The 22,843-nt window shown below is 40.1% G+C and overlaps 1 protein-coding gene across 1 annotated transcript in view; it reads left to right on the top strand.

The window, feature by feature from the left end:
- ABCA13 (ATP binding cassette subfamily A member 13) overlaps positions 1-21,027 on the top strand; it is a 286,889-nt gene extending 265,862 nt beyond the window's left edge. The window contains exons 60-62 of the mRNA XM_048839236.2: positions 15,245-15,350; positions 17,231-17,368; positions 19,515-21,027. Coding sequence (XP_048695193.2) covers positions 15,245-15,350; positions 17,231-17,368; positions 19,515-19,604 — 334 coding nt within the window. The 3' untranslated portion in view covers positions 19,605-21,027. The remainder of the gene's footprint in view (positions 1-15,244; positions 15,351-17,230; positions 17,369-19,514) is intronic.
- The last annotated feature ends 1,816 nt before the right edge of the window (positions 21,028-22,843 follow it).

The following is a 22,843-nucleotide window of genomic DNA, read 5'->3' as shown; positions in this document are numbered from 1 at the left end:
CTGCTGGCAATACTCCTACTTATACAGCCCAAAATGTCGTTAGTCTTCTCGGCAACAAGGGCACACTGTTGACTCACATCCAGCTTCTCGCCCTCAGTCCTTTTCTGCAGAGCTGCTGCCTAGCCATTTGGTCTCTAGTGTGTAGCAGTGCATGGGATTCTTCCCTCCCTAGTGCAGGACTCTGCACTTGTCCTTGTTGAACCTCATCAGATTTCTTTTGGCCCAATCCTCTAATTTGTCTATGTCCCTCTGTATCCTATCCCTACGCTCCAGAATATCTACCGCTCCTCCCGGTTTAGTGTCATCTGCAAACTTGTTGAGGGTGCAATCCACTCCATCCTCCAGATCCTTAATGAAGATATTGAACAAAACCGGCCCCAGGACCAACCCTTGGGGCACTCTGCTTGACACCAGCTGCCAACTAGACATGGACCCATTGATCACTGTTGAGCCCAATGATCTAGCCAGCTTTCTATCCACCTTATAGTCCATTAATCCAGCCCATACTTCTTTAACTTGCTGGCAAGAATACTGTGGGAGACAGTATCAAAAGCTTTGCTAAAGTCAAGGAATAACACGTCCACTGCTTTCCCCTCATCCACAGAGCCAGTTATCTCGTCATAGAAGGCAATTAGATTATTCAGGCATGACTTACCCTTGGTGAATCCATGCTGACTGTTCCTGATCTGTTTCCTCTCCTCTACGTGCTTCAGAATTGATTCCTTGAGGACCTGCTCCATGACTTTTCCGGGGACTGAGGTGAGGCTGACTGGGCTGTAGCCCAGATCCTCCTCCTCCTTCCCTTTTTTAAAGATGGGCACTACATTAGCCTTTTTCCAGGCCAATCAACATAACTCCATTGGAGTCAGTGAGGCTATGCTAATTTATACCAGCTGAGCATCTAGCCTTATAACTGTAAGCACATTTAATAATAATAACAAACTCTAAAGAGAATTTTTGGGTTCACAATCCCTGGAGATATCCAAGTCTAAAATAGATATTCATCTATCAGGCAATTGGGGGCAATGAGAACTAGGCAGGGGAATAAACTAGGTGACGCACGGGAAGTTCCTCCCAAACTAATGATTTCTGGGCACTCACAAATCAACAACTGCTTTCAGTTTCTCCAAAACAGGATTCCAGCAGAACATATTCTCAAAAGAGAGTATGTCTGACACAAATTCATAGTAGTAATTCTTGTAAAATTAATTATTTTTATGTGGAAAAACAGCACACCAGGCATATTTTACATTATCAGCAGATTTGCATTCCTTCTATTTGCCATGTCAGTTCTTTCAATAATTGAATCTTAATGGTATGCATGTGGGATTTTGTGATATGTGCACTGGTTATCAATATCATTGAGGTGTCTGTAGTGAGCCCGTAGTTAAAGCTGCACTAAGATTTTCACATAAAGAAGATTAAAATTTCTTTAGCTCACAGTTCAGTGATTGAATGTGGTCTCCAGATTAACCACACTTATTATCCAGAGAGCTACTGAATTTCCTTCTCTTTCTTTCTCTTTCTTTCGGGAGGAGGGAGAAAGTCACTAACTTTTCTACAGGAATCAATATCATTATCAGGGTTCCTTCCCCACTCTGAACTCTACGGTACAGATGTGTGGACCCACATGGAAGACCCCCTAAGCTTATTCTTACCAACTTAGGTTAAAAACTTCCCCAAGGTACAAACTTTGCCTTGTCCTTGAACAGTATGCTGCCACCACCAAGCGTTTTAAACAAAGAACAGGGAAAGAGACCACTTGGAAACGTCTTCCCCCAAAAATATCCCCCCAAGCCCTACACACCCCCTTTCCTGGGCAGGCTTGAGAATAATATCCTAACCAATTGGTTAAAAAATCATCAAAGACCCAAACCCCTGTATCTTGGAAGAATGTAAAAATCAATCAGGTTCTTAAAAGAAGGATTTTATTAAAAAAAAGAAAGGTAAAAATAATCTCTGTAAAATCAGGGTGCAAAATACTTTACAGGGTATTCAGATTCAAAACACAGAGGATCCCCCTCTGGGCAAAACCTTAAAGTTACAGAAAACAGGAATAAACCTCCCTCTTAACACAGGGAAAATTCACATAAAACAAAAGAGAAACTAATCCGCCTTGCCTGGTTTACCTATACTGGTTGCAATATTGGAGACTTGGATTAGGATGGGTTGGAAAAGATGGATTTCTGTCTGGTCTCTCTGTCCCAAGAGAGAACAAACACATAAACAAAGAGCACCAAAAAAGCCTTCTCCTCTCCCCCCTCCCCCCCCGACCCAAGATTTGAAAGTATCTTGTCCCCTTATTGGTCCTTTGGGTCAAGTGTCAGACAGGTTAGCTGAGCTTCTTAACCCTTTGCAGGTAACAGGATGTTGCCTCTGGCCAGGAGGGATTTTATAGCACTGTATAAAGAAAGGTGGTTACCCTTCCCTTTATATTTATGACAATCATCCGGATCGGAAAATTGGCTCCAACAGTCTCACTTTTGTCTTTAGCTTCCTGTAGCTAAGCCACCACCATCACCATTAACTTAGAACCTCACGCACAAGCATCCAGTACAATGATATGATGGGCAAAGTAAAAATTAAATGCAATAGAAGTTGTTCCCTTTCTCCATCTTAACACTTGGGATATACCCGAAGGGAAGCCAATGAGAATTTCAGTATCCTCCATGAACTTCCATTCACTGCTTTCTCGCTGTCCAGCCTCCCTCCTTGGTTTCCAAGCTCCAATCCATACAGATATCCCTAGCCAGCTCCTGATTCCAGGTTTCTTTATTCCACTGCATGGTCACCTCGCTAACATCCCAGGTCCCCACAGACCAGATACGGTGTGCTGGCGTGAAGTGCCTCTCTATTTCACAGCTCACTGATTGATTGATTGAGTTTAGTTTCCAAATATGTACCACAATTATTCTGCAGAGGACTATTACATTTTGGTGGAAAAAATAGTTACTAACTTTCCCAGGGAAATCAATTCAGACCATTCTGCGTTGAAATTTTGCTGGTGCAGTTTTTTCTTACTCCTTGCTCAACACCACTGCTATGCTCGCCCACCTCGGATATTCACAGCCAACCTCTGGAACCCTCCTTACCTTTCCTCCCCCTCGCCCCCTGCCCCGCTTCTCTTATAGTTCATTCATTACTCCCTCCTCTTCCCAGCCTCCTCCTCTGCCCCCCTTTCAGCCTTACTAATCCCACTGAAACCTTACCACTTGAAATGCAGTGCGCCTCCTGTTTTCCTGGCATCCTAAATGCCCGGCTGCCAAACACTACTTCCCTCCTCAAACTGCTACCCTTATCAACCACCCAGGCTACCTACTGCCTGCTTCACTCACCAATTCCTGCGGCCTTGAAGCCTACCCACATCCCCATGCCCACTTACTCAACACCCTTTAGTGTCCCTGTTTCTTCTATATCCTGTCAATGCAGTGTCCACCAGCACTGTAACACTTCATACAAACAGAAACAAAAAGAAGGAAAAAAGTAACCCCACCCCTTACACACACGCACACACATGTACACACAAAGTTAACTTTCAGTTAAGGTGACTCAAGTGAAGAGTCAGTAAAACTCAATACAATCACTTAAGGCAACATTAACAACTAAATGAACTTGATTTAACCTGTTCTACTGCCCAAACGCAACTGCAGCCTTTCTCCCGTTATACTTTTGGCCTTCACAACACACCCTGGTAATGAGTTCCACAGGTCAACTGTGCATTGTGTGAAGAAATACTTCCTTATGTTTGTTTTAAACCTGCTGCCTATTAACTTCATTGATGACCCCTGGTTCTTGTGTTATGTGAATGGGTAAATAACACTTCCTTATTCGCTTTCTCCACACCATTCATGATTTTATAGACATCTATCATATCCCCCCTTGTCTCTTTTCTAATATGAACAGTCCCAGTCTTTCTAATATCTCCTCATATAGAGGCTATACTATACTCCTAATATTTTTTGTTGTCCTTCTCTGCATCTTTTCTAATTCTAATATGTCTTTTCTGAGTGGGGACGACCTGAACTGCATGCAATATTCAAGGTGTGGGAGTACCATGGATTTTATAAAGTTGCATTATGATATTTTCTGCCTTATTATCTATCCTTTTCCTAATGGTTCCTAACATCTGTCAGCTTTTTTCCAAGGTCTCATTCTTGAGTGGTAACAGCTAATTTAGACCCCATCATTTTATATGTATAGTTGGGATTATGTTTTCCAGTGTGCATTACTTTGCATTTATCAACACTGAATTTCATCTGCCATTTTGTTGCCCAGTCACCCAGTTTTGTGAGATCTCTTTTTAACTCTTCACATTCTGCTTTGGACTTAACTGTCTTGAGTAATTTTGTATCATCTGCAAATTTTGCCACCTCACTCTTTACCGCTTTTTCCAGATCATTTATGAATATATTGAACAGTGATGGTCCCAGTACAGATCCTTGGGGCACCCCGCTATTTACCTATCTCCACTTTGAAAACTGAGCATTTAATGCTACCCTTTGTTTCCTATCTTTTAATCAGTTACTATAAGTTGCTCTTATCCCATGACTGCTTACTTTGCTTAAGAGCCTTTGATGAGGGGCCTTGTCAAAGGCTTTCATTAACATTTAATTCCATTAAATAAAATTAGTTTATCATTTAACATTAACAAAGGTATTTTATGTTTGTTCTACTGATGCTATGCATATTTTTATATTTACAATTTTTTTTTTACACAATAAATATTCCCAAATCACGTGTAGCTATAGTGGTCCAACTGACAGTTGAGTGAAACAAATAAATCTGACTGAATATTGTGTCAGCATCTGAACCAAACCTTTATGTCATTGGTTCATTTCAATTTAAAAGCCATACGTTTTGGTGACAAGCATAATTCTGTAACACTTTCTTGGAACCTTATTTTAACATACTAAAACGAGGCAATGCTGTATAATAGGAGAACCCAGTAGGAGACACATTTTTAGTTTATTTACCATAGTATTATTATGTCTTGGGGTTTTACCATACATAAATATAGCAACTCAAACTCCACACTGAGAAGAGGTTATTTCTAGACTCAGATAATTTCTACTGCTGTTTTACTGCTTTCCCTATTTGCCCTAGTCTCTCTTCCTGTTTTCCTTCTTCCCTATTCTCAGCCGAAACGTTCACTGTTCATCCAAGGTCCGAGTTATGCTTGCAGGTAGTCTATCTCCTGTTCAGATTCGGGGCCATTTGTAAGATGATATTTGTCTATGTTGACAGAGATTTAAAATATCTCAGACTCCTTCCCACTATTAAAGTTATTGTCCAGTTCCTTTAGAAGATCTCTTATTGCAGCTGCTAAATTTCTGAATAATGCCAGAAAGGCTTTGTTACTTGGAAAGAGTGAGCATAGAGGTGAGCTGGAAACTCATTTGTAGATATGGTTTGCAGGAGCTACATGCTTTAGTAGACGTGGCTGCTAAAACCTAATTTCAGTTGACTCCTGCCAAATAAGTCACTCTAAATTGTGAATTGATTACATTTCTGCTCTCTCCCCAGCATTCTCCATGATATTTTATGTTTTTCAAGAAATTGCACAGAAGCATTTTTATGTTCGATACAGCTGGCCAATCCTCTAGGAACAGTATTTTGAATATCTTCCTTCATTGTGGGTCCATCTGGACAGATTTCTCATAGTTGAAATACCCATACCCATTTTTCAAGTGCTGGATGCACATCAAGTCTGTGCACAAATAATATCAGCAAGCCAGCTGATTAAATTACCCAACAACTAATCCATTTGTTATGGCAGAGCTGAAGTGAAAATGTGTTGCCAAACTGGTTACACTTTACCATTTAAAAAATTAGGTTGATGAGGAAGATTTTCGTCTTTCTTTCTAACACATTTGTGGATTTCTTAGAGTGAAAGGAGAGGTTTGAATTTAAAAATCTCATGAATATTCCAGTGCTGAGTGGAAACAGCATTACAATACTGGAGGATCCTGGGATTTATTAGGTAATAAAGTCATGATGTGTTTATTAGAAATCATAAAACATGTCATTAATGACATGGAATAATGCAATTTTTATGCCTATTATCTTGAAAAATCAAAATATTTTTTTCATTTGACAAACTGGTTATTGTCACTGAGTGTGTAGGCATATATGGGTAATATATTTATCTCAATATATTCTCAATGAAGAATTAAGGTTGAAAGCAGCTTTCTGTGGAGTCCAGCTAGCACTCCCTGAAAAGGTACATTTTTCATTACAAATATTATGTATCTTTAGAAATTCCCAAACATTTGAAGTCTGGGAATGAGCCATATCTATTTATATTTATACATATTAAACACCAAACCTTACATTAAAATAACATGATTAAGTTGCAAACTCAAGCACAAGAAAGTTAGGAAATGCCTGAATTAAAGTTGCCTGAGCACTGAATGAGGCACAGGTCCTGTTAAAGACTTTAGTATAATGCATTTGCAAAAGAGGGCCCTATTAAGGTTGCATAGGCACCCTTATTTCTAACATTCCCTGACTTTTGGGTGCTTGGCCTTGCAACCTTAATGATGATGATTTAATAATTTTGTGTGTGTAATAGCCTAGGTTTTTTTTTTTTAAAAAGAAGCTAACTGAAGAAAACAGAAATTCCATCATCTGACATCAGATTGATATCCACATAGGTCATCAGTAGATTTGGAACCTTTAATTCCACTGTACAGACTTCTATGTGAGCTAATGAAATAGTTGATAGCAGTAGTAGCTGCCATCCTCTATGTAGACCAGCACTAGAGGGAATGGGACACTTTGCCAGTGGGTGTCATAGACATTTGCTGACACCTGAGGAATCATGAGGCTTGGGAATCTTGGTTTCCATTCCAGGCTCTGGAGGGGAGTGTGCTCTAGTGGGCACAGACTCTTGTGTTCATTCTCCCCAACCATGACCTCTTCTGTCCCATCTGATACAATCTGTCCCTGTCCCAGTCCTAGCTCTTCCCTGCCCCTGACTCCTCATCTCAGTCCCATTCTCCTTGCCTCTCCAGTTCCAAACTCCACTCCTCAGGCTTCTCTTCTTAGTCCCAGGCTTCTTGCCCAGCAAGTCCTAATCTAATCCCTCCAGACAACCCTTACTGAAACAATCATAGTCCCCTCTTCTCATCTGATCAATCTCATTCTACCCTCAGTTATATCTCCCAGCCGATATTCCCATTCCTTCTGGCTTCCAGAAGCTCTTTATCAAATTTGTGCTTCTCTTGCCTAGCTCCTTCTTCCAGCCTCTCTGCCAAGATTACCAGTACTCCCCCCTCATTGTGGCTCCTCTTCATATCTGTTTCCCTCACTTCAGTCCGCTGCCCCACTAGGTCTCAGATCCAGTCTTTTCCTCCAAACAATCCCAGTCTTTCCCTGTTTCCTCATCTAAACACAGTCTTCCCTGACCTACTGGCTTCCAATCATCCCTCCACCTGTTTTTCTTTCCAGGTCCCAATCCAACCTCCTTCCTCAGCCACTCCCAATTTCCCTCTGCCATCCTCCAGTCCTGTCTCCACCCCTACAAGTTCCTTCTCGTAATCTACTCCCCCTATGACCCTCCCCCAACACACATCTGGCTCTTGTCCCTTCTGCATTCCAATCAGGCAGCTTCCTTCTCCACACTACTTGAGGCCACAGGAGTGAGACTCTCTGCTTAGGTGACTAGACCTGCGTAGCTGGTGGCAGCCCAAATCTGTAATCGCAGGGAACATTCTGCTCAGCCCAGGGCTGGAACATGTCCAACACAGACTCACTCTTTGGGGTATTTAATGGCTAAAATCTAAGTTTCTACTGAGTATGTGCACACTGCGGTTTTTCACAGGCTTATAACTTGGCCAAATTAGGTGGATCTTCATGGGGAGAGCAAAAAGTACACCTAGACACAAAGTACACCCTGACAAATTTCAAGTCCCTGCTCCAAATCTGGGCCACTACAACTTTTCCAACTTTTCTATAAAAATTTGCCGGACTCTCTCAAGCTGAGTAAAACAACATATTTTAATCTAGCCTTATTCTTGACGTTGGCCAAAACCATTTTAGCTGAAATTTCCCCAAAACAAATTCAGTCTGAGGCCAGCACAAAGCATGAAAAATTTCAGCCCAAATGGTTAAAGGTTGGCAAAGTTACAAGCAACTGAAAACAAGATCTTATAATGAGCACTATCAGGCAACCTCAGCAGGTTGTGCTACTAGCCTGGTCTGAACCACCACTTCGTTACTCCACCAGTGGAAGACCAGAGTATCACAGTGGTGAATCAAGCCCAGGGGATGGGTATGGGTGTACATATGTACACACACACAAAATGTATGTATACATGTGTATGTGAATACAGTTATCAAGATTTTGATATACAGTATGCTCCCCTTTATCCAAAACCCTTCCTTATCCTCCATTCAGAGTCTTGGTCTGGAGTCTCTACTGTGCCCCACACCTTGCGCCTGCAGGGATTGATGGGAGTGAGTGAGCCTGGGCAGAGCAGAAACTCCCAGCCAGGACTGCAAGGAGGAGGAAGAGGAGGGGGACGAGCCCCCAGGCTCAGGGGAGGCCATCCCGTCTACTGAATAGCTTCTGCCATCTTGATTATCTGAAATCTCAATTATCGGAATAAGATCCATGCCCACCCTGCTATTTAGATAATTAGGAGTATACTGTATATAAAATAATCAAGATTTTAAAAATAGTTGCCTACATTTAGGATCTTAAACCCATAACTGTCAAGTGCCCAACATCTCATGTTGACTGTGTTGCTGGGAGCAAAGCATTTAAAAAAAAAAACATGCCATCTATTTAGCGACCTAAATATGGACTTGTGAGACTAGGTTTTGAAAAATCTAGGTTCTGAGTGTGTATACATGGACATGTCTTATGAACTATATGTCCAATACACTATATATGGCCCATACCTGTGTATTATGTGTCAATCTGTCTGTTTTTACATTCCTGTTGTTACTTAAGAAAACAGATAATTACAAAAAGAAATAACTGATGAATAGCTTATGGGAAGGAGATTTTATATATTAAAAATTGCTATATAATCTACTTATGATTTTGTATTTGTTCAGCAACACTGAGGTTGTTCCACTTCGAATAACCATATCAGGAAATGGCATATAGAAGTTGGTACCAGTTTTGAATTTGTTATTAAGCTTTTTTTAAGAAAGTGAAAGTTTCATCAGTTCAGTTTTAATTTTTAATAGATACATTTATCTCAATTTTTTTCTCTTTTCAAATACATTTGTATTTGTTTGTAAATTTTATTACGTAAAACAGTCATGCTGGGCCAGATCAATGATCCATCTAGCCCAGTATCCTGTTATCTAGCAGTGGCCAATGCCAGATGCCTCAGAGGGTGTCAAGGGTGTCTGAACTCTAGGGTACAGATGTGGGGACCTGCATGAAAAACCCGCTAAGCTTATTTTTATCAGCTTAGGTTAAAACTTCCCCAAGTACCAACTATTTTACCTTTTGTCCCTGGGCCTTATTGCTGCCACCACCAAGCGTCTAACAAATATAACAGGGAAAGAGCCTGCTTGGAAATGTCTTTCCCCCTAAAATCCCCCCAAGCCCTACAGCCCCTTTCCTGGGAAAGGCTTGATAAAAATCCTCACCAATTTGCACAGGTGAACAAACCCTTGGATCTTAAGAACAATGAAAAAGCAATCAGCTTCTTAAAAGAAGAATTTTAATTAAAGAAAAAGTAAAAGAATCATCTCTGTAAAATCAGGATGGTAAATACCTTACAGGGTAATCAGATTCAAAACATAGAGAATCCCTCTAGGCTAAACATTAAGTTACAAAAAGACACAAAACCAGGAATATACATTCCATTCAGCACAACTTATTTTTTCAGCCATTTAAACAAAACAGAAACTAACGCATCTCTAACTAGATTGCTTATTAACTCTTCACAGGAGTTCTGACCTGCATTCCTGGCAAAAGCAACACACAGAGAGAACCCTTTGTTTCCCCCCGCCCCCCCACCTCCAGCTTTGAAAGTATCTTGTTTCCTCATTGGTCATTTTGGTCAGGTGCCAGTGAGGTTATTTTAGCTTCTTAACCCTTTACAGGTGAAAGGGTTTTTCCTCTGGCCAGGAGGGATTTAAAGGTGTTTATCCTTCCCTTTATATTTATGACAGAGGAAATGAACAGAACAGAGCAATTATTCAGTGATCCACCTCTGTCATCCAGTTGCAGCTTCCAGAAGTCAGAGGTTTAAGAACATTAAGTATGAGGTTGTGTCCCAGAGCACCCTGGCTAATAGCCAGGGATGGACCTTTCCTCCATGAAATTATCTTTTTTGAACCCAGTTATACTTTTTGCCTTCAACATCCCCTGGCAATGAGTTCTACAGGTTTACTGTGCATTGTGTGAAGAGTCACACAGAGGGCCTCCCAATAGAGGGCCTGATCCTTTGTTTATGTGAGTAGTGCTAACTGAAGTCAGGCAATTTGCACCCATGATGACTATTCATTTAAGGGAAGAAAAAGTTGCATCCGATGTATGGAAAGGAATGTGAAGTAAAGTAAAGAGTTAAGCATTGCAGTAGTGTGTTGTTTCTTATTCTTGAAGTATGGCTGATGTTCTGAAGGATATGGCTTATGGTCTCTCTTCCAGACATTACATTCTAATAATGCTTTGATTTTATTGTCTGATATAATGTCATTCTTTGAGTAATCTGTTGATATTATATGAAGCAATAGAAGAGATCAGTCAAGCTAGTTTTATACTAAATGATAAAGTGTGCACATTATTTTTTCACAAGCAAATTTTCAGACAGTGCTAATTTAATGATGCATATTTCCGGGCGGAGACAACAGAACTAGAAAGAACAACATCAAGGAAATGTGTGTTTTGAATAGTGAGATATATCTAGATGATTAGCAGCTCGGGCTAGTCATCAGGAATTAAGATACAGGCCCAGGTATGCTGCTTCACTGAAATTACATTTAGCAAACTTGGTGGGAAGGGTGGTGTAGGAATTCAGGGAGCTCCTTGCTGTAGCTGTCTGATACTCTGCCAATTCTTGGTGCAGGTTACAGGAGCACCCACATACTTCTGTAAATTGGTGACCACACTCAGCTAGCACATCTGCCAACTGAGTGTAGCAGGAAGATGTTGGCATCCAGCCACTTCTCTTCCACTCCCTCCAGGCCCCTGCACTGGGCTTTTGAGAAGGTGGCATAAGAGATAGCATTAATGGCTTTGTATCCCCTGGAGAATCCCCGGTTAGAGGAGACAGCCTCCATTCCCTTTACACTGCCTGTGTGGCACAAAGGGAACAGAGCAGGGCTGGGAACCAGCTCGATAATATAGTTGGTATTTACAAAATAATGGTCCAATCATGTAGACACTCAATGAGTAACTTTACTTCCATGAGCAGTTCCTTTGGGTTTGGTCAGAGTCCAAATTGAACAAATAGCCTGGTTGGAAAAGAGCGAGATTAAAAACAAATGAAGGCAGCATTAAATTGATGTGATGGTGCATGCTTATAGCAATGGAAAACGCCTTTGCTGAGCAGCGCCGAAGATAGGGCAACAGATGGCTGCTGAACAGGTGCGCTGGTTCAACTGATGCCTCTTTAACGATTGTTTTCCTCCTCCGGTCTTGAACTTTTTTGTATTTAAGGTTTGTTCCTAGCACTGCTAATCAAACCAGAATGTGGTGGTCTGTGTAATTCCACTTTGGGTTTCTGCATTAATTGTATCAGTTGGGTCAGAGAGGAAAACATTTAGAGGAAAAAATGGTCAGTTCAATTTCCATTGCCTCAGTTGACTACAGAGAGCAATTTGCTGGCTGATTACAGAAAGGGGGGAGATGTTGTAGATGATCACAGTACCCTGTACAGAAACTTCTGCAGAATTCAAGGTATAGGAGATGCATATTTTGACTAGCCAGAAACATTTCCCATTTTTGAAAGCTTTTTATTTGTACCCATGTTGGTATTCATTCCATTCAGGATTAAGAATTACATTAAGCCACAGAGATTTCTGTCCGTGCTAATCAGAATTTTTATTTATTTTCATTGGAAACGTCACTGCATGCAACATTTTCATTTTATGAAACAGCTGAACATCTCCATAAAACAGCATTTTTCTGACTGTAATTCCACAGGACCTCTGTTACAGGCACCAGAAGACTGATCAGAATCAATGCTCTCTCGTAAAAGGTTACCTTCACTTGGCTTCCATCTACATTGAATACCCTTGTTAACACTATCCATCTTTGTTGCATTTTGTTTGTCATTTCTGCAGGGATGATGATATGCATATAAAAGATTTAATTACCAGTCTATTATGTGTTTGTAAATCATTGAAACCAGCCAGCCACTGCTCTGGATTCCACAGCATTCCGCATCCTTCTCCTGTGATCATGTTGTTCACATGTTACTTCATGCTAGTCAAAGAATGTTTGGAAATCAACAGCACAGATTGGGTATTGTCGCATTTGAACAAAGCTAAATAATGGCATGTTTCCTTTTCCGATGCCATTTAAATGTTTGGGTCCAAATGCAATCAGAAAAATAAAACAAAACACATGCAGTGTTGGGGTGCTGTCTATATCTTTTTAAACAAGTCATCACACTCATATTTTAGGGTGCTGCAACACAGCTTTGCTACGTAGCCCTTGTACCAACCATTCCCACAATAAGATTCTTCAGTCTAATAAGATACATGAAAATAATACTTTGCTCTATGGATCTAAACTTTTGAAATAATTGGCTAGGTCTTCACCTGGTGTTACATGTCAGGTAGTCACAGGTACATGGCTTTACACCAGCTAAGGATCTAGCTCAATGCAAATCTCACAACCATTATTATAATCCACGTGTTTTATAAAGTAAATGGGTCAAAGGAACGCAGACAATCTGTGATGAAACTGGGAAAACATCTCCTGAATCCGAGGCTTGTGCTTTAGCATCTTATCTTTACTTCTTTTCTTTCTCAGACTATTGAGGAGAGGTTGAGCTGAGGGTTTCGGTTTATATCTATGGGCAGTCCTTTTCTTTTTGTACCTCTGTGTGTGTTCAATCTGTGCAATGTGTACCTATAGACATATTTTTCTAAACTTGAAGAAGGAAATGTATAATGTACAGTTTACTCCAGATTATCTGACTGGCATAGGGGACATGGGTTTTGGGATTTTGAATAATCAAGAGGGCAGGAGCCATTCAGCAGTGGGGAGGCCTCCCCCACGGACAAGAGCTTGTCCTTCTCCTTGTAGCCCAGGCTGGGTTTCTCTGCTCTGCCCTGATCACTTATTCCTGTGACAGTGGCGCTGCAAAGGGCTCCCCACTTGCTATGGGGCCAGTGACACCCAATCTCTGCTGACACAAGGTGCAGCAGCACAAGGAGCCCTCTGCAGCTCTGCTGTCATGGCCAAACTCACTCGTTCCCGTGCAGAGGGTTCTCTGCACTGCCACAGGAGCCATTCAGCAGCAGGATGGCCTCGCCCATAGCAGGGCCTTTTCCCCACTCCTCCTCACTGTTCTGGCCAGGGGCCTCTGCTCTGTTATTCAAACCTCCACATTATTCAAATCTCTTCCTTGCCCCCCAGCATGAGAAATGCACCACGCTGGGGGACGAGAAAGGGATTTGGATAATGTGGAAGATTGGATAATAGGGCTTCAGGTAAACGGGAGTAAACTGTATACTATTCCATCTACCACTGTTTTGATGATGATGATGATAATTTGCGCTATATACGATAAATCCAAGGAACTCAGCATGTGTCATGAGCTGTGTACTGGAAACTGGATATTTCTGCAGGGACATTATGAAATAAGGAAATCTTCCCACCACCAGGCCTCAGAAGAACAGCCATTTGGCTAATATAGCCTGGTAATTATTTCTCTACCGTGTGGTAGACTTCTCGTGAGCCGCAGAAATTCCACTAGTGCTGTGCAGTAGTGAGTGGCATAGTCTGGAAATGCATTGGTCACTTGATAAATGTGCCACATACTTCAGGCCCTTTATGAACATTCCAGAAACACTTAAAAATGTACAACATATGAAAGGAGTGTTCTGATGTTCCTAATTCAACAGTGAATAACAGACCTTCCATGTAGCACTCTGTAGCCATGGTGTTATAGCAGAGTTTGTCTGAAACACCCAACTCTGGTAACAAGCCTTGAGCTTAATGAGAGAAAGTGGATTCAGCTGACTCACTTAGACGACAACTCATTACCTCACCCAGATGTAAGTGAAGCAGGTGGGAGTGATTTGCTTGTAAGAGAGGATTTAGAGTATAAGCAAAACAATACTGAGATAGGAACCCTTGGAACAGGTAAGAGGGGCAGAAAGTTTATACTGAATGATATTAAATTGTGTGTGGTGTGTTATTTTATAGCCAAATCCTAGGAAAGGAGGGTGAGATTTTGAATCTATATGGCATGTGGACTTTGTTTTAGAGCAGGAAAAGCACTTACACGTACACCTGTAGTTGAAAATGATCATGAGCAAATGTTGAATGCTATAGAGGTGACTTTCATCACTTATAATGTGTCTATTTTATGTATAATATTAACCATCTGCACTATATGCTAGAAAGAATATATTTAATAAAATAATGCTTAGTTAGGTTTTCAAAACTTGACTTACCTACATATTATGAAATGTGTCCAGAGAGAGGAAAATAAATTATCTACATTATTCCATGAGATTTAATAGTGTTAACAAGTAGTTAAAGTAGGAAACTAGGAATCAGGAGACTTGGGTTGTGTTCCTAAATGTTGCTGATTTGTAGTATGAACATTGACAAAGCACTTAACAACTCTATGCCTTACTTTCTACTTCTGTAAAATACAGATAATACCCATGTTTGTAAAACATTTGAGCTCCTCCATGGCAAGGTCTCACTAAATGCAATGTATTGTGATCACCTACAGTTTAATACTTTCTCTCTCCCATTAGGAAAAATACACTTCCTACTCTTCCTTTTCTGTATTTGGTTCTGACAACAAATGCTATCCTCCACTGACTGTTCAAAGCTGTGTCGTCATTAAGACATGTCCTCCTTTTACAAATAACAGTTTTGTGGCACTATGAGTATCAGTGACATTGTCTCTTCCTTGTGGTTATCAGTGTGTGTTGATGATGATATAATATTAAAATCCCAGTGGTGGTAATACGATAGGCATCCATGTTGTTACTTGATAACATTGTGTGACAATCAATTTAGCTGAGCATTCTTTTCATCTTTATGGAAAAGAACATGTACATCTGTGTCTCTGCTCAATGCTTTCAGGTTTGGAGATGGCTATTCAGTCAAGGTTTGGCTTAACAAAGAAACAAGTAACCACGGTGCTATTTTGGACTATCTGCAGCTACATTTTCCAGGAACACAGTTTAAGGTACGCCTGAAATTCTCTGTTTATAGCAGTTGCCAAGGATAGGTTCTTGAGACCATTAACGAAAGGTAAAGTTGAATAAACTAGCTGGTTTCTCATTCTTTCCTGATCAATATGGCTACTCGTTTTAATTGATATGTGCGTAACTGTTAAATTGTCACTCACAGTATGGTGCAGATTAACCTCAGATGCAGAGTAGGGCCATTTCGGCAGCATAAGCAAATGTGATTGGTTCATGAGCTGGACTTCCCTTTTCTTATATTTGGTATTTACAGAGTCAGAATTTCCAGGACATACACGCAGGGCCTGATCCTATGTCCACTGAAGTGAATGGAAGTAATTTTGGAGTTACTACATCAGCAACACCATATTTTAGTTTGTCCTCACCCAGTCAATCCAGTACCTAGAAAATGGAAGTCAGGTGATCTTATTGCATTAGGAAGTCAACATTTACCCACAGCTACCACACAGTGACATCTAAAATGCCTCCGATGCCTTCTATTTTAAGGATATGACGTAGTGTTTCAGATATCATTGTGTGATAACTCTTGATTGTTGAATGGCAATTACTGTGTATACATGTCATCACCAGAAAAGCTCTCAAATATATATTTAATAGTTGACTGAAAGTTGTGCTACAACTTTGTTCTCCTTTCCCAGCAGGTTGCCTGAATTAAAATAGGGGGCTCGGAATTAAAATAGGGGAATTCTTCTGAGGCTGAACTAATGCAAGGAAATGGGCATCCCAACCAAGAGATCCAGTTATATAATATTTTAGACATTTTCTCTCAAGACATTTGAACTCCTCCTTTCATTTTTCTTTCTTTTCTTCAGTCCATCCGTTCAGATAAACAGGTGCGATGTCTTAATCTAATGAGGTGTACAAGCCCATAGATGTAGTGAGATTTTCATTTTCACAGGCACTTGGCTATTTGGTTAAATAATATTACTGATGTAGAAATCACACATTTTTGCTCTTAGCTGTGTTCATAATAAACTCTAATGGTAACCCAGAATTAATTGGTTTGTGTGTGTTTATATAAAATAGATGTGGTACCCACAAGTTAATAAAAGTAAACTTTATTCTACTTTCTCTAATCTTGCCAATGTCTGCAGTAAGATGGCTATAGTCCAGTGCTCTGAAGCACCTCTGTTTTCCAAGGTCACAGAGGAAAAGTCAATTGGTGTGTTGCTCACTGTATCCATAAAAGTGTCCTGGATTTGCATATATTGTATGATATGAACACATCATAAAAGGGTAACGCTTTCAAATATACCACAGCCATCTGTCACATCCCCAAAATGTGTGTTCAGGCATAAATATCAAACTCAGTAGATTAAAACATATATTTTCACATGCAAAATTGATTCTTTATAGGTGTAATTTGGAACTCTGTCTCTGAAAATGTATCCTATAAAAGTAGATGGTCCCAAGCTGTAGAATTTTGGTCTGCATATAGGTTTCTAGCACCCTGAGTGTCGGGATAGGGTTCTGATTTGAGGTTTTGGTTTGGCCATTGTAGATACCGGCTGTGACATGCTGATTTCAATGTGGCTTCTGAAATGTTTCCCATTCCCCAAAGTGTCTGAATCAATGGGTTTGGTTTGAAGCCCTCTCTAACCTTAAAATTGATAAGAAAAATACATCCCCGCAGCTGCAAACAGCCCGCTGTCTTTCAGGTCCATTGTGATAGCTTTGTGGAAACTGAAAGATCTTTTCTGAACCACACCACGTTGTGCCTTTTACAATGTTACAATCAAGATCTAGTGGATTCTTACAGAATCCTATTTTTCAGCTGAGGCTCATATTGAAACCGGGTCAGTTGAAAATAAATATAACTCTATCAGAATATTCACTAGCATTTATTTATGTTTGTTTGAAGGAACAGCACCTTAATCTCCAGGAGTATCGTGTACCGTACGGATGCGGCTGCTTACCAGAGCTCTTCAAAGTTTTAGAGAACCACAAAGTTCTACTGCAAATCAAACATTATTCCATTAATGAAACCACTTTAGAGCAGGTATGTTCCTCCTCTGTGTTGCCTCTCTTTTTCTGAATATGCTGTGCCACTTTAATTAAGTATGCAGTAGAATATTGCAGTCTATAGTTTATCTAGAGCTGTCCTAGTGCGATTCATAACCCACGATAACCTTATAACTAAAGGCTTTTCTTCCTTAGTGCAAGTGGTTGGGATCTTTCCTTTTGAAGCAAATGTCATGCAGTTTACTTGCATTTGCAACCTATGTACCACTGCAACAGGCACATTAGAAACACACAGATAGAAGGGTTCCCTGCTTATGCCTATGAAATCCTGGGTTTACATCATGTATAATATAGTGATGATCCTGACATTCCTGGGTGCCTGTGGCATCTAGGGATATAACTTCTCACGTATCTTCTGAAAACGCTGAGAAGCTGAGCTAGTCGGAACATTAATTATGTATAATATTTGCTGTGAGATTAGCTCTTTTTTCCAAGTGCAAATCATTCATGAACAGACTTTGATTTGTATGAATCTATCAGCTCCTGCTGCTTTAATTATTCAGTGAGCAATTTATCCAAACAAATAGGCTATGGGTTGTTCCTTGACTGTTCACTCAAGCTTGTTTACTCTTCATTATTTATGGTGAGTGATTATGGTGAGTGTACTGTTTTTGCACCCTGCCTGAATAAGTGAAAGTTTTAAACAGGATAACAAATATACTTCCTCTTGAATGAATTCCTTTGCTTCCATGTGAATATTGTTATGGGAATGAAGAACTGTCATCCCTCAAATATCCGAGTGATCAAAAAACCCTTTCACATGAATGTAGGTGAAAAGGAAACGAGCAGGGGACCCAACTGAATACAACGGGCATTTGGAATTCAAATGGATGTTTGGCCACATCAATCCATAGCATTCAGAAGGTTACTCAACATAAATTTTAGCTTTAAATATCTAGTCGTAGATCCTGCACCACTGAAGTCAATGGGAGTTTTACCATTCAAGTGGGTGGAAGCAGGATCAGGCCCCTCCCTATTTTTTTTTTTAAAAGTATTGATTTGTTTATTCAATACAAGCAAAATCCAGTGTTCCCAAGGAATGTGGATAACCATATAAAATTTGAACTTATTTTATCATTATTTTTATTTGACTTGAAGATGTAGAGGTGAGGAGCAATTTGTTTGCAAACTGCTCTAGATCAAATGTAACTCCTGAAGGGATTTCAACAGTTTTGAACACAGACTTTACTGATTTGCTTTAGAAAGCATCTTAATAAAAGTGGCCTGAAAAAGTCACAAAAGGAGACAAAGTTCTAGCTCACCTAGACAAATTGGAGGATTGGGCCAAAAGAAATCTGATGAGGTTCAATAAGGATAAGTGCAGGGTCCTGCACTTAGGACGGAAGAACCCAATGCACAGCTACAGACTAGGGACCGAATGGCTAGGCAGCAGTTCTGCGGAAAAGGACCTAGGGGTGACAGTGGACGAGAAGCTGGATATGAGTCAGCAGTGTGCCCTTGTTGCCAAGAAGGCCAATGGCATTTTGGGATGTATAAGTAGGGGCATAGCGAGCAGATCGAGGGACGTGATCGTTCCCCTCTATTCGACATTGGTGAGGCCTCATCTGGAGTACTGTGTCCAGTTTTGGGCCCCACACTTCAAGAAGGATGTGGATAAATTGGAGAGAGTCCAGCGAAGGGCAACAAAAATGATTAGGGGACTGGAACACATGAGTTATGAGGAGAGGCTGAGGGAGCTGGGATTGTTTAGCCTGCAGAAGAGAAGAATGAGGGGGGATTTGATAGCTGCTTTCAACTACCTGAAAGGGGGTTCCAAAGAGGATGGCTCTAGACTGTTCTCAATGGTAGCAGATGACAGAACGAGGAGTAATGGTCTCAAGTTGCAGTGGGGGAGGTTTAGATTGGATATTAGGAAAAACTTTTTCACTAAGAGGGTGGTGAAACACTGGAATGCGTTACCTAGGGAGGTGGTAGAATCTCCTTCCTTAGAGGTTTTTAAGGTCAGGCTTGACAAAGCCCTGGCTGGGATGATTTAACTGGGAATTGGTCCTGCTTTGAGCAGGGGGTTGGACTAGATGACCTTCTGGGGTCCCTTCCAACCCTGATATTCTATGATTCTATGTATTGCTATCCCATAAGCCCTCCTCTGTTGTATCTTGCAGGTATTTATTAATTTTGCTACCCAGCAGCAGGAAACGTCTTATTCTGCACAAGAATCTTCCACCAATCATCATCACCATCTGCCAGTCTAGGCTCAGTGCAGTTCACCATCCAGCAAAATATTTTACAGTCAATACAACTTTTCACCTGGTTACTGCCAAACTGAAAGGGAAGGCAAAATTTGTGATTTATAGACCAAAAAACAGAGCTACCAGTTCTTAGTAGAAAGAGTGGTTATTATACAGACACACGGCCAAAAAAAATGTACACTCCTTTACTGAACTGGAATTTTGTAATAAAACAGTTGGCCTAATTAATGGAAATCTGTAACACAGTAAAAGGGCTGATCGTATAAAGAGTGACATTTCAGAATTTTTTTGCTGGAGGGGGTGGGGAGGTAGCCCTCTGTTCATTTGATCACAGTCACATTAAATATCCATAATTATTGCATGAGAAGGGAAGCCAACCCAATGGATATTAGGAACAGCCATGCTATCATATAATATTTGTATTTAATAACTCAAATGAGAGCACTTTGACTTCTGCAATAATTCAGTTCTGTGTTATGACAAGCTAAATTAGCCTTTTTTATTGTATAAAAGAAGCACTATATTCCATAAGGGCTTTTTGTCACAGGGAGTATTAGTGCGGTTATATTAAGTACATTTAACAAGGTTTCATGAATCACACTTGACAATGAGTTCTCCCTAACACCTGTAGGTTATTTCTTTAGGGATTCTAGAGCATCATTAATAATCTATTTTGTTAGCTTTTTTATGTTACTTTTTAACGTTCTAAGAGAAGGTCAAACTGGGTTTGTAGCCCAGGACATACTGGAAGTAGATGAGATAAGTGTACAGGCATTGATCAATAACCTTTTCAGTCTATTTCAGATTCTTCAGACAGGGCTGTGCCATAGCCTTCAATAGGGTCACCAGCCTGTAAATCTGAGACAGAAATTAACATTTAATGAACAAAACCTCAGCCTCTTTCATCCATCCTCATATTCTGTGGCTAGAGAAAGATCAGAACTTCTTGGAGTGGGGGGAAGAGGAGAAGCTCTTAGCTCTTTTTTTATAAACAAGCTCTCTGGGAACCCTGTGCCCAGGAGTAGATATCGCTTTCATTTGGGCTCTATTATCTGATAGTTGAAATTTTGGAACACTGTGGTATTTCTGTGGTATAATTGATGTGAAAATCAAATTGTACACTTTGAGATAAAAGGATCTAATCAGAGGCTATCTGTGTTCCTGTGTCCCTGCTTTAATGCCATGCTGTAGCAGGATGTCATTTTAAAGTGTTATGCTTGTGCCTTAGGCTTTTCAAGCTGACCCAAAAGAGTTTTTGATTCTCACATTGGCAGGTGTATTTTTGGACCATGATGCTTTTGAACGAATTTAGAACTCAGGGTTCCCACTTTGAAAACTTATTCTTGCTCTTTTCAAAATGTTAAATCCTGAAAACTTAATTAAATGTCAGTTTTCTGAGTAAAGTGTGGAATATTGTATTAATGTAGTGGGTGAATAAAGTAAATAAGATTTATTTCAGACTGATGGTTGAATGCAATTCTGTTAACTAAATTTCTCTTCTTTGAATCTCTTCATCTGTCTCTCTTGGGACCCAATTTAATTGAAGCAAGTAGCAAACAATGTTTCTCTCCCAATCCTTTATGGTTGAAGGAGGTCAAAATCTAATTGAGTTCCAGTGTACTGGGTTCTGTCTCAGAGGACATTTTCCCAGTCTTTGAAATGCTGCACTCTGGAAGTTTGCAAAGTCTAGTCTTTGAAGAATTTTTTTTTTTAATTAAAGAAAAAAAAATCTGTTCCAAGAAAAGGTCAATTCATATGTTAATGTTGACAGAGTCACTGAATTTCTGAATCACACAGAAATGGTATGCATGTTATCACCTTTGGATTTTGAATCCAAGACAACAGAGGATTTTAAAGAAAAAATACACCTTCTCTTATGAGATTTCAGGTAGGTATTTCCATGACCGATTTCTCTGTGTCAGACTGTGTGCCTCTTGCTTTGCAGGATGAAATGAGAACTGAACTCAGAATTTAAAACAAAGGAATGGCTGAAATGCTAAAGTTGAAATAGGGAAGATGAGTTTCACATCTATCTGTTTAAAAGCCTATTCCCATGCCCGTTGAAATAAAAAGAAAAGGCTTCCACTTACTTCTGTACTGGTTGGATCTAATTTTACTTTCACACTTTCTAGAATGAAATTGGTAGAGAAAAGCCCAAATCAGAACCCCCCATGAATTTAGGATTTTAATTACTTTGGATCTTAACCTCCCATATGGTTTTCAGTCCAGAACAAAAGGGACCTGTTTCCCAGATCTGGTTCACATGTGACCATAGTTAGTGGAAATCTGAAAATAACAAAATCTTATGACATTTCCAGTTAAAATGGTGGGAGCCTTGTTGCAGTCATCTGCTCTGGTGATTTGTAAGATTTGTACCGTTAAAGGCCATGTCTCCTCTGAATGGTTTGTGACACTTTTTGGTGTAGTTGAATCTGACCAGAATGGGCTTGAACCTGAACGTTGAACCCAGCCTAAACCTAATCAGGTTAGAATGACTGCTTTCTTGATTCATCTCTAGAAATGGGAAAGATGGAATGGTATTTACATCTTTTAATGTCAGCAGCTTGCAAATGTGTTTTTGTTTTGTTTTGTTTTAAAAAAGGCATCAGATCAGAGCCACAAATGAAAATATCTTGCTTTGATTGAATGAGAGCTGAGGTCAGACAGGAGGAGTTCTGGAAGACAACATTCTTTCAGAGTTACACACTAGATGGTGACATCACAAACAAAACTGTTGCTGCAAGTGTCATGATCGTGGCAGCAAATTTGAAATGGAAATCACACCTTTCTTAATCTGGCAGAGAAAGCAAGATTCCAGTTCTTTCAGCATGGGCCTTCCCATTGTGTGCTTTAATGAAACTTCTTTGTGCTGAGTAATGATTTGGTCATCTGAAAAGACATCAGAAGTCTCTCTTCCTTTTTGTTGTTGTTTAGCATCATAGCAAAGATTGTTTCATCAGTGCAATTGTACTTACTGCCAAATTGAAATACACATTCGGCCGAATTCTGGCCCCTCTTGTACCCATAAATGTGATGCCCATGAAAAGAAGGTGCGTTAAAGTAGCCAGGGGACTTTAAAGAAGGATGGTGATGCACTCAGGCAGATCAAATTAGTAAATGCATACGCCTGGTTTTCCATGATTGTCAATAGATGGAGAAACATGGGTTTCAGCTGTAAGAAAGGTAAAACCAATAGGCAAGATCTGTATATACATCTAATTTATTCCAACTAGAGAACAACA

Source organism: Caretta caretta, chromosome 2, assembly GCF_965140235.1.
Source record: "Caretta caretta isolate rCarCar2 chromosome 2, rCarCar1.hap1, whole genome shotgun sequence".
In the NCBI taxonomy this organism is placed as follows: Eukaryota; Metazoa; Chordata; order Testudines; family Cheloniidae; genus Caretta; species Caretta caretta.
Note: the sequence above shows the minus strand (reverse complement) of the source record. Positions and strands in the feature narration are given on the sequence as shown.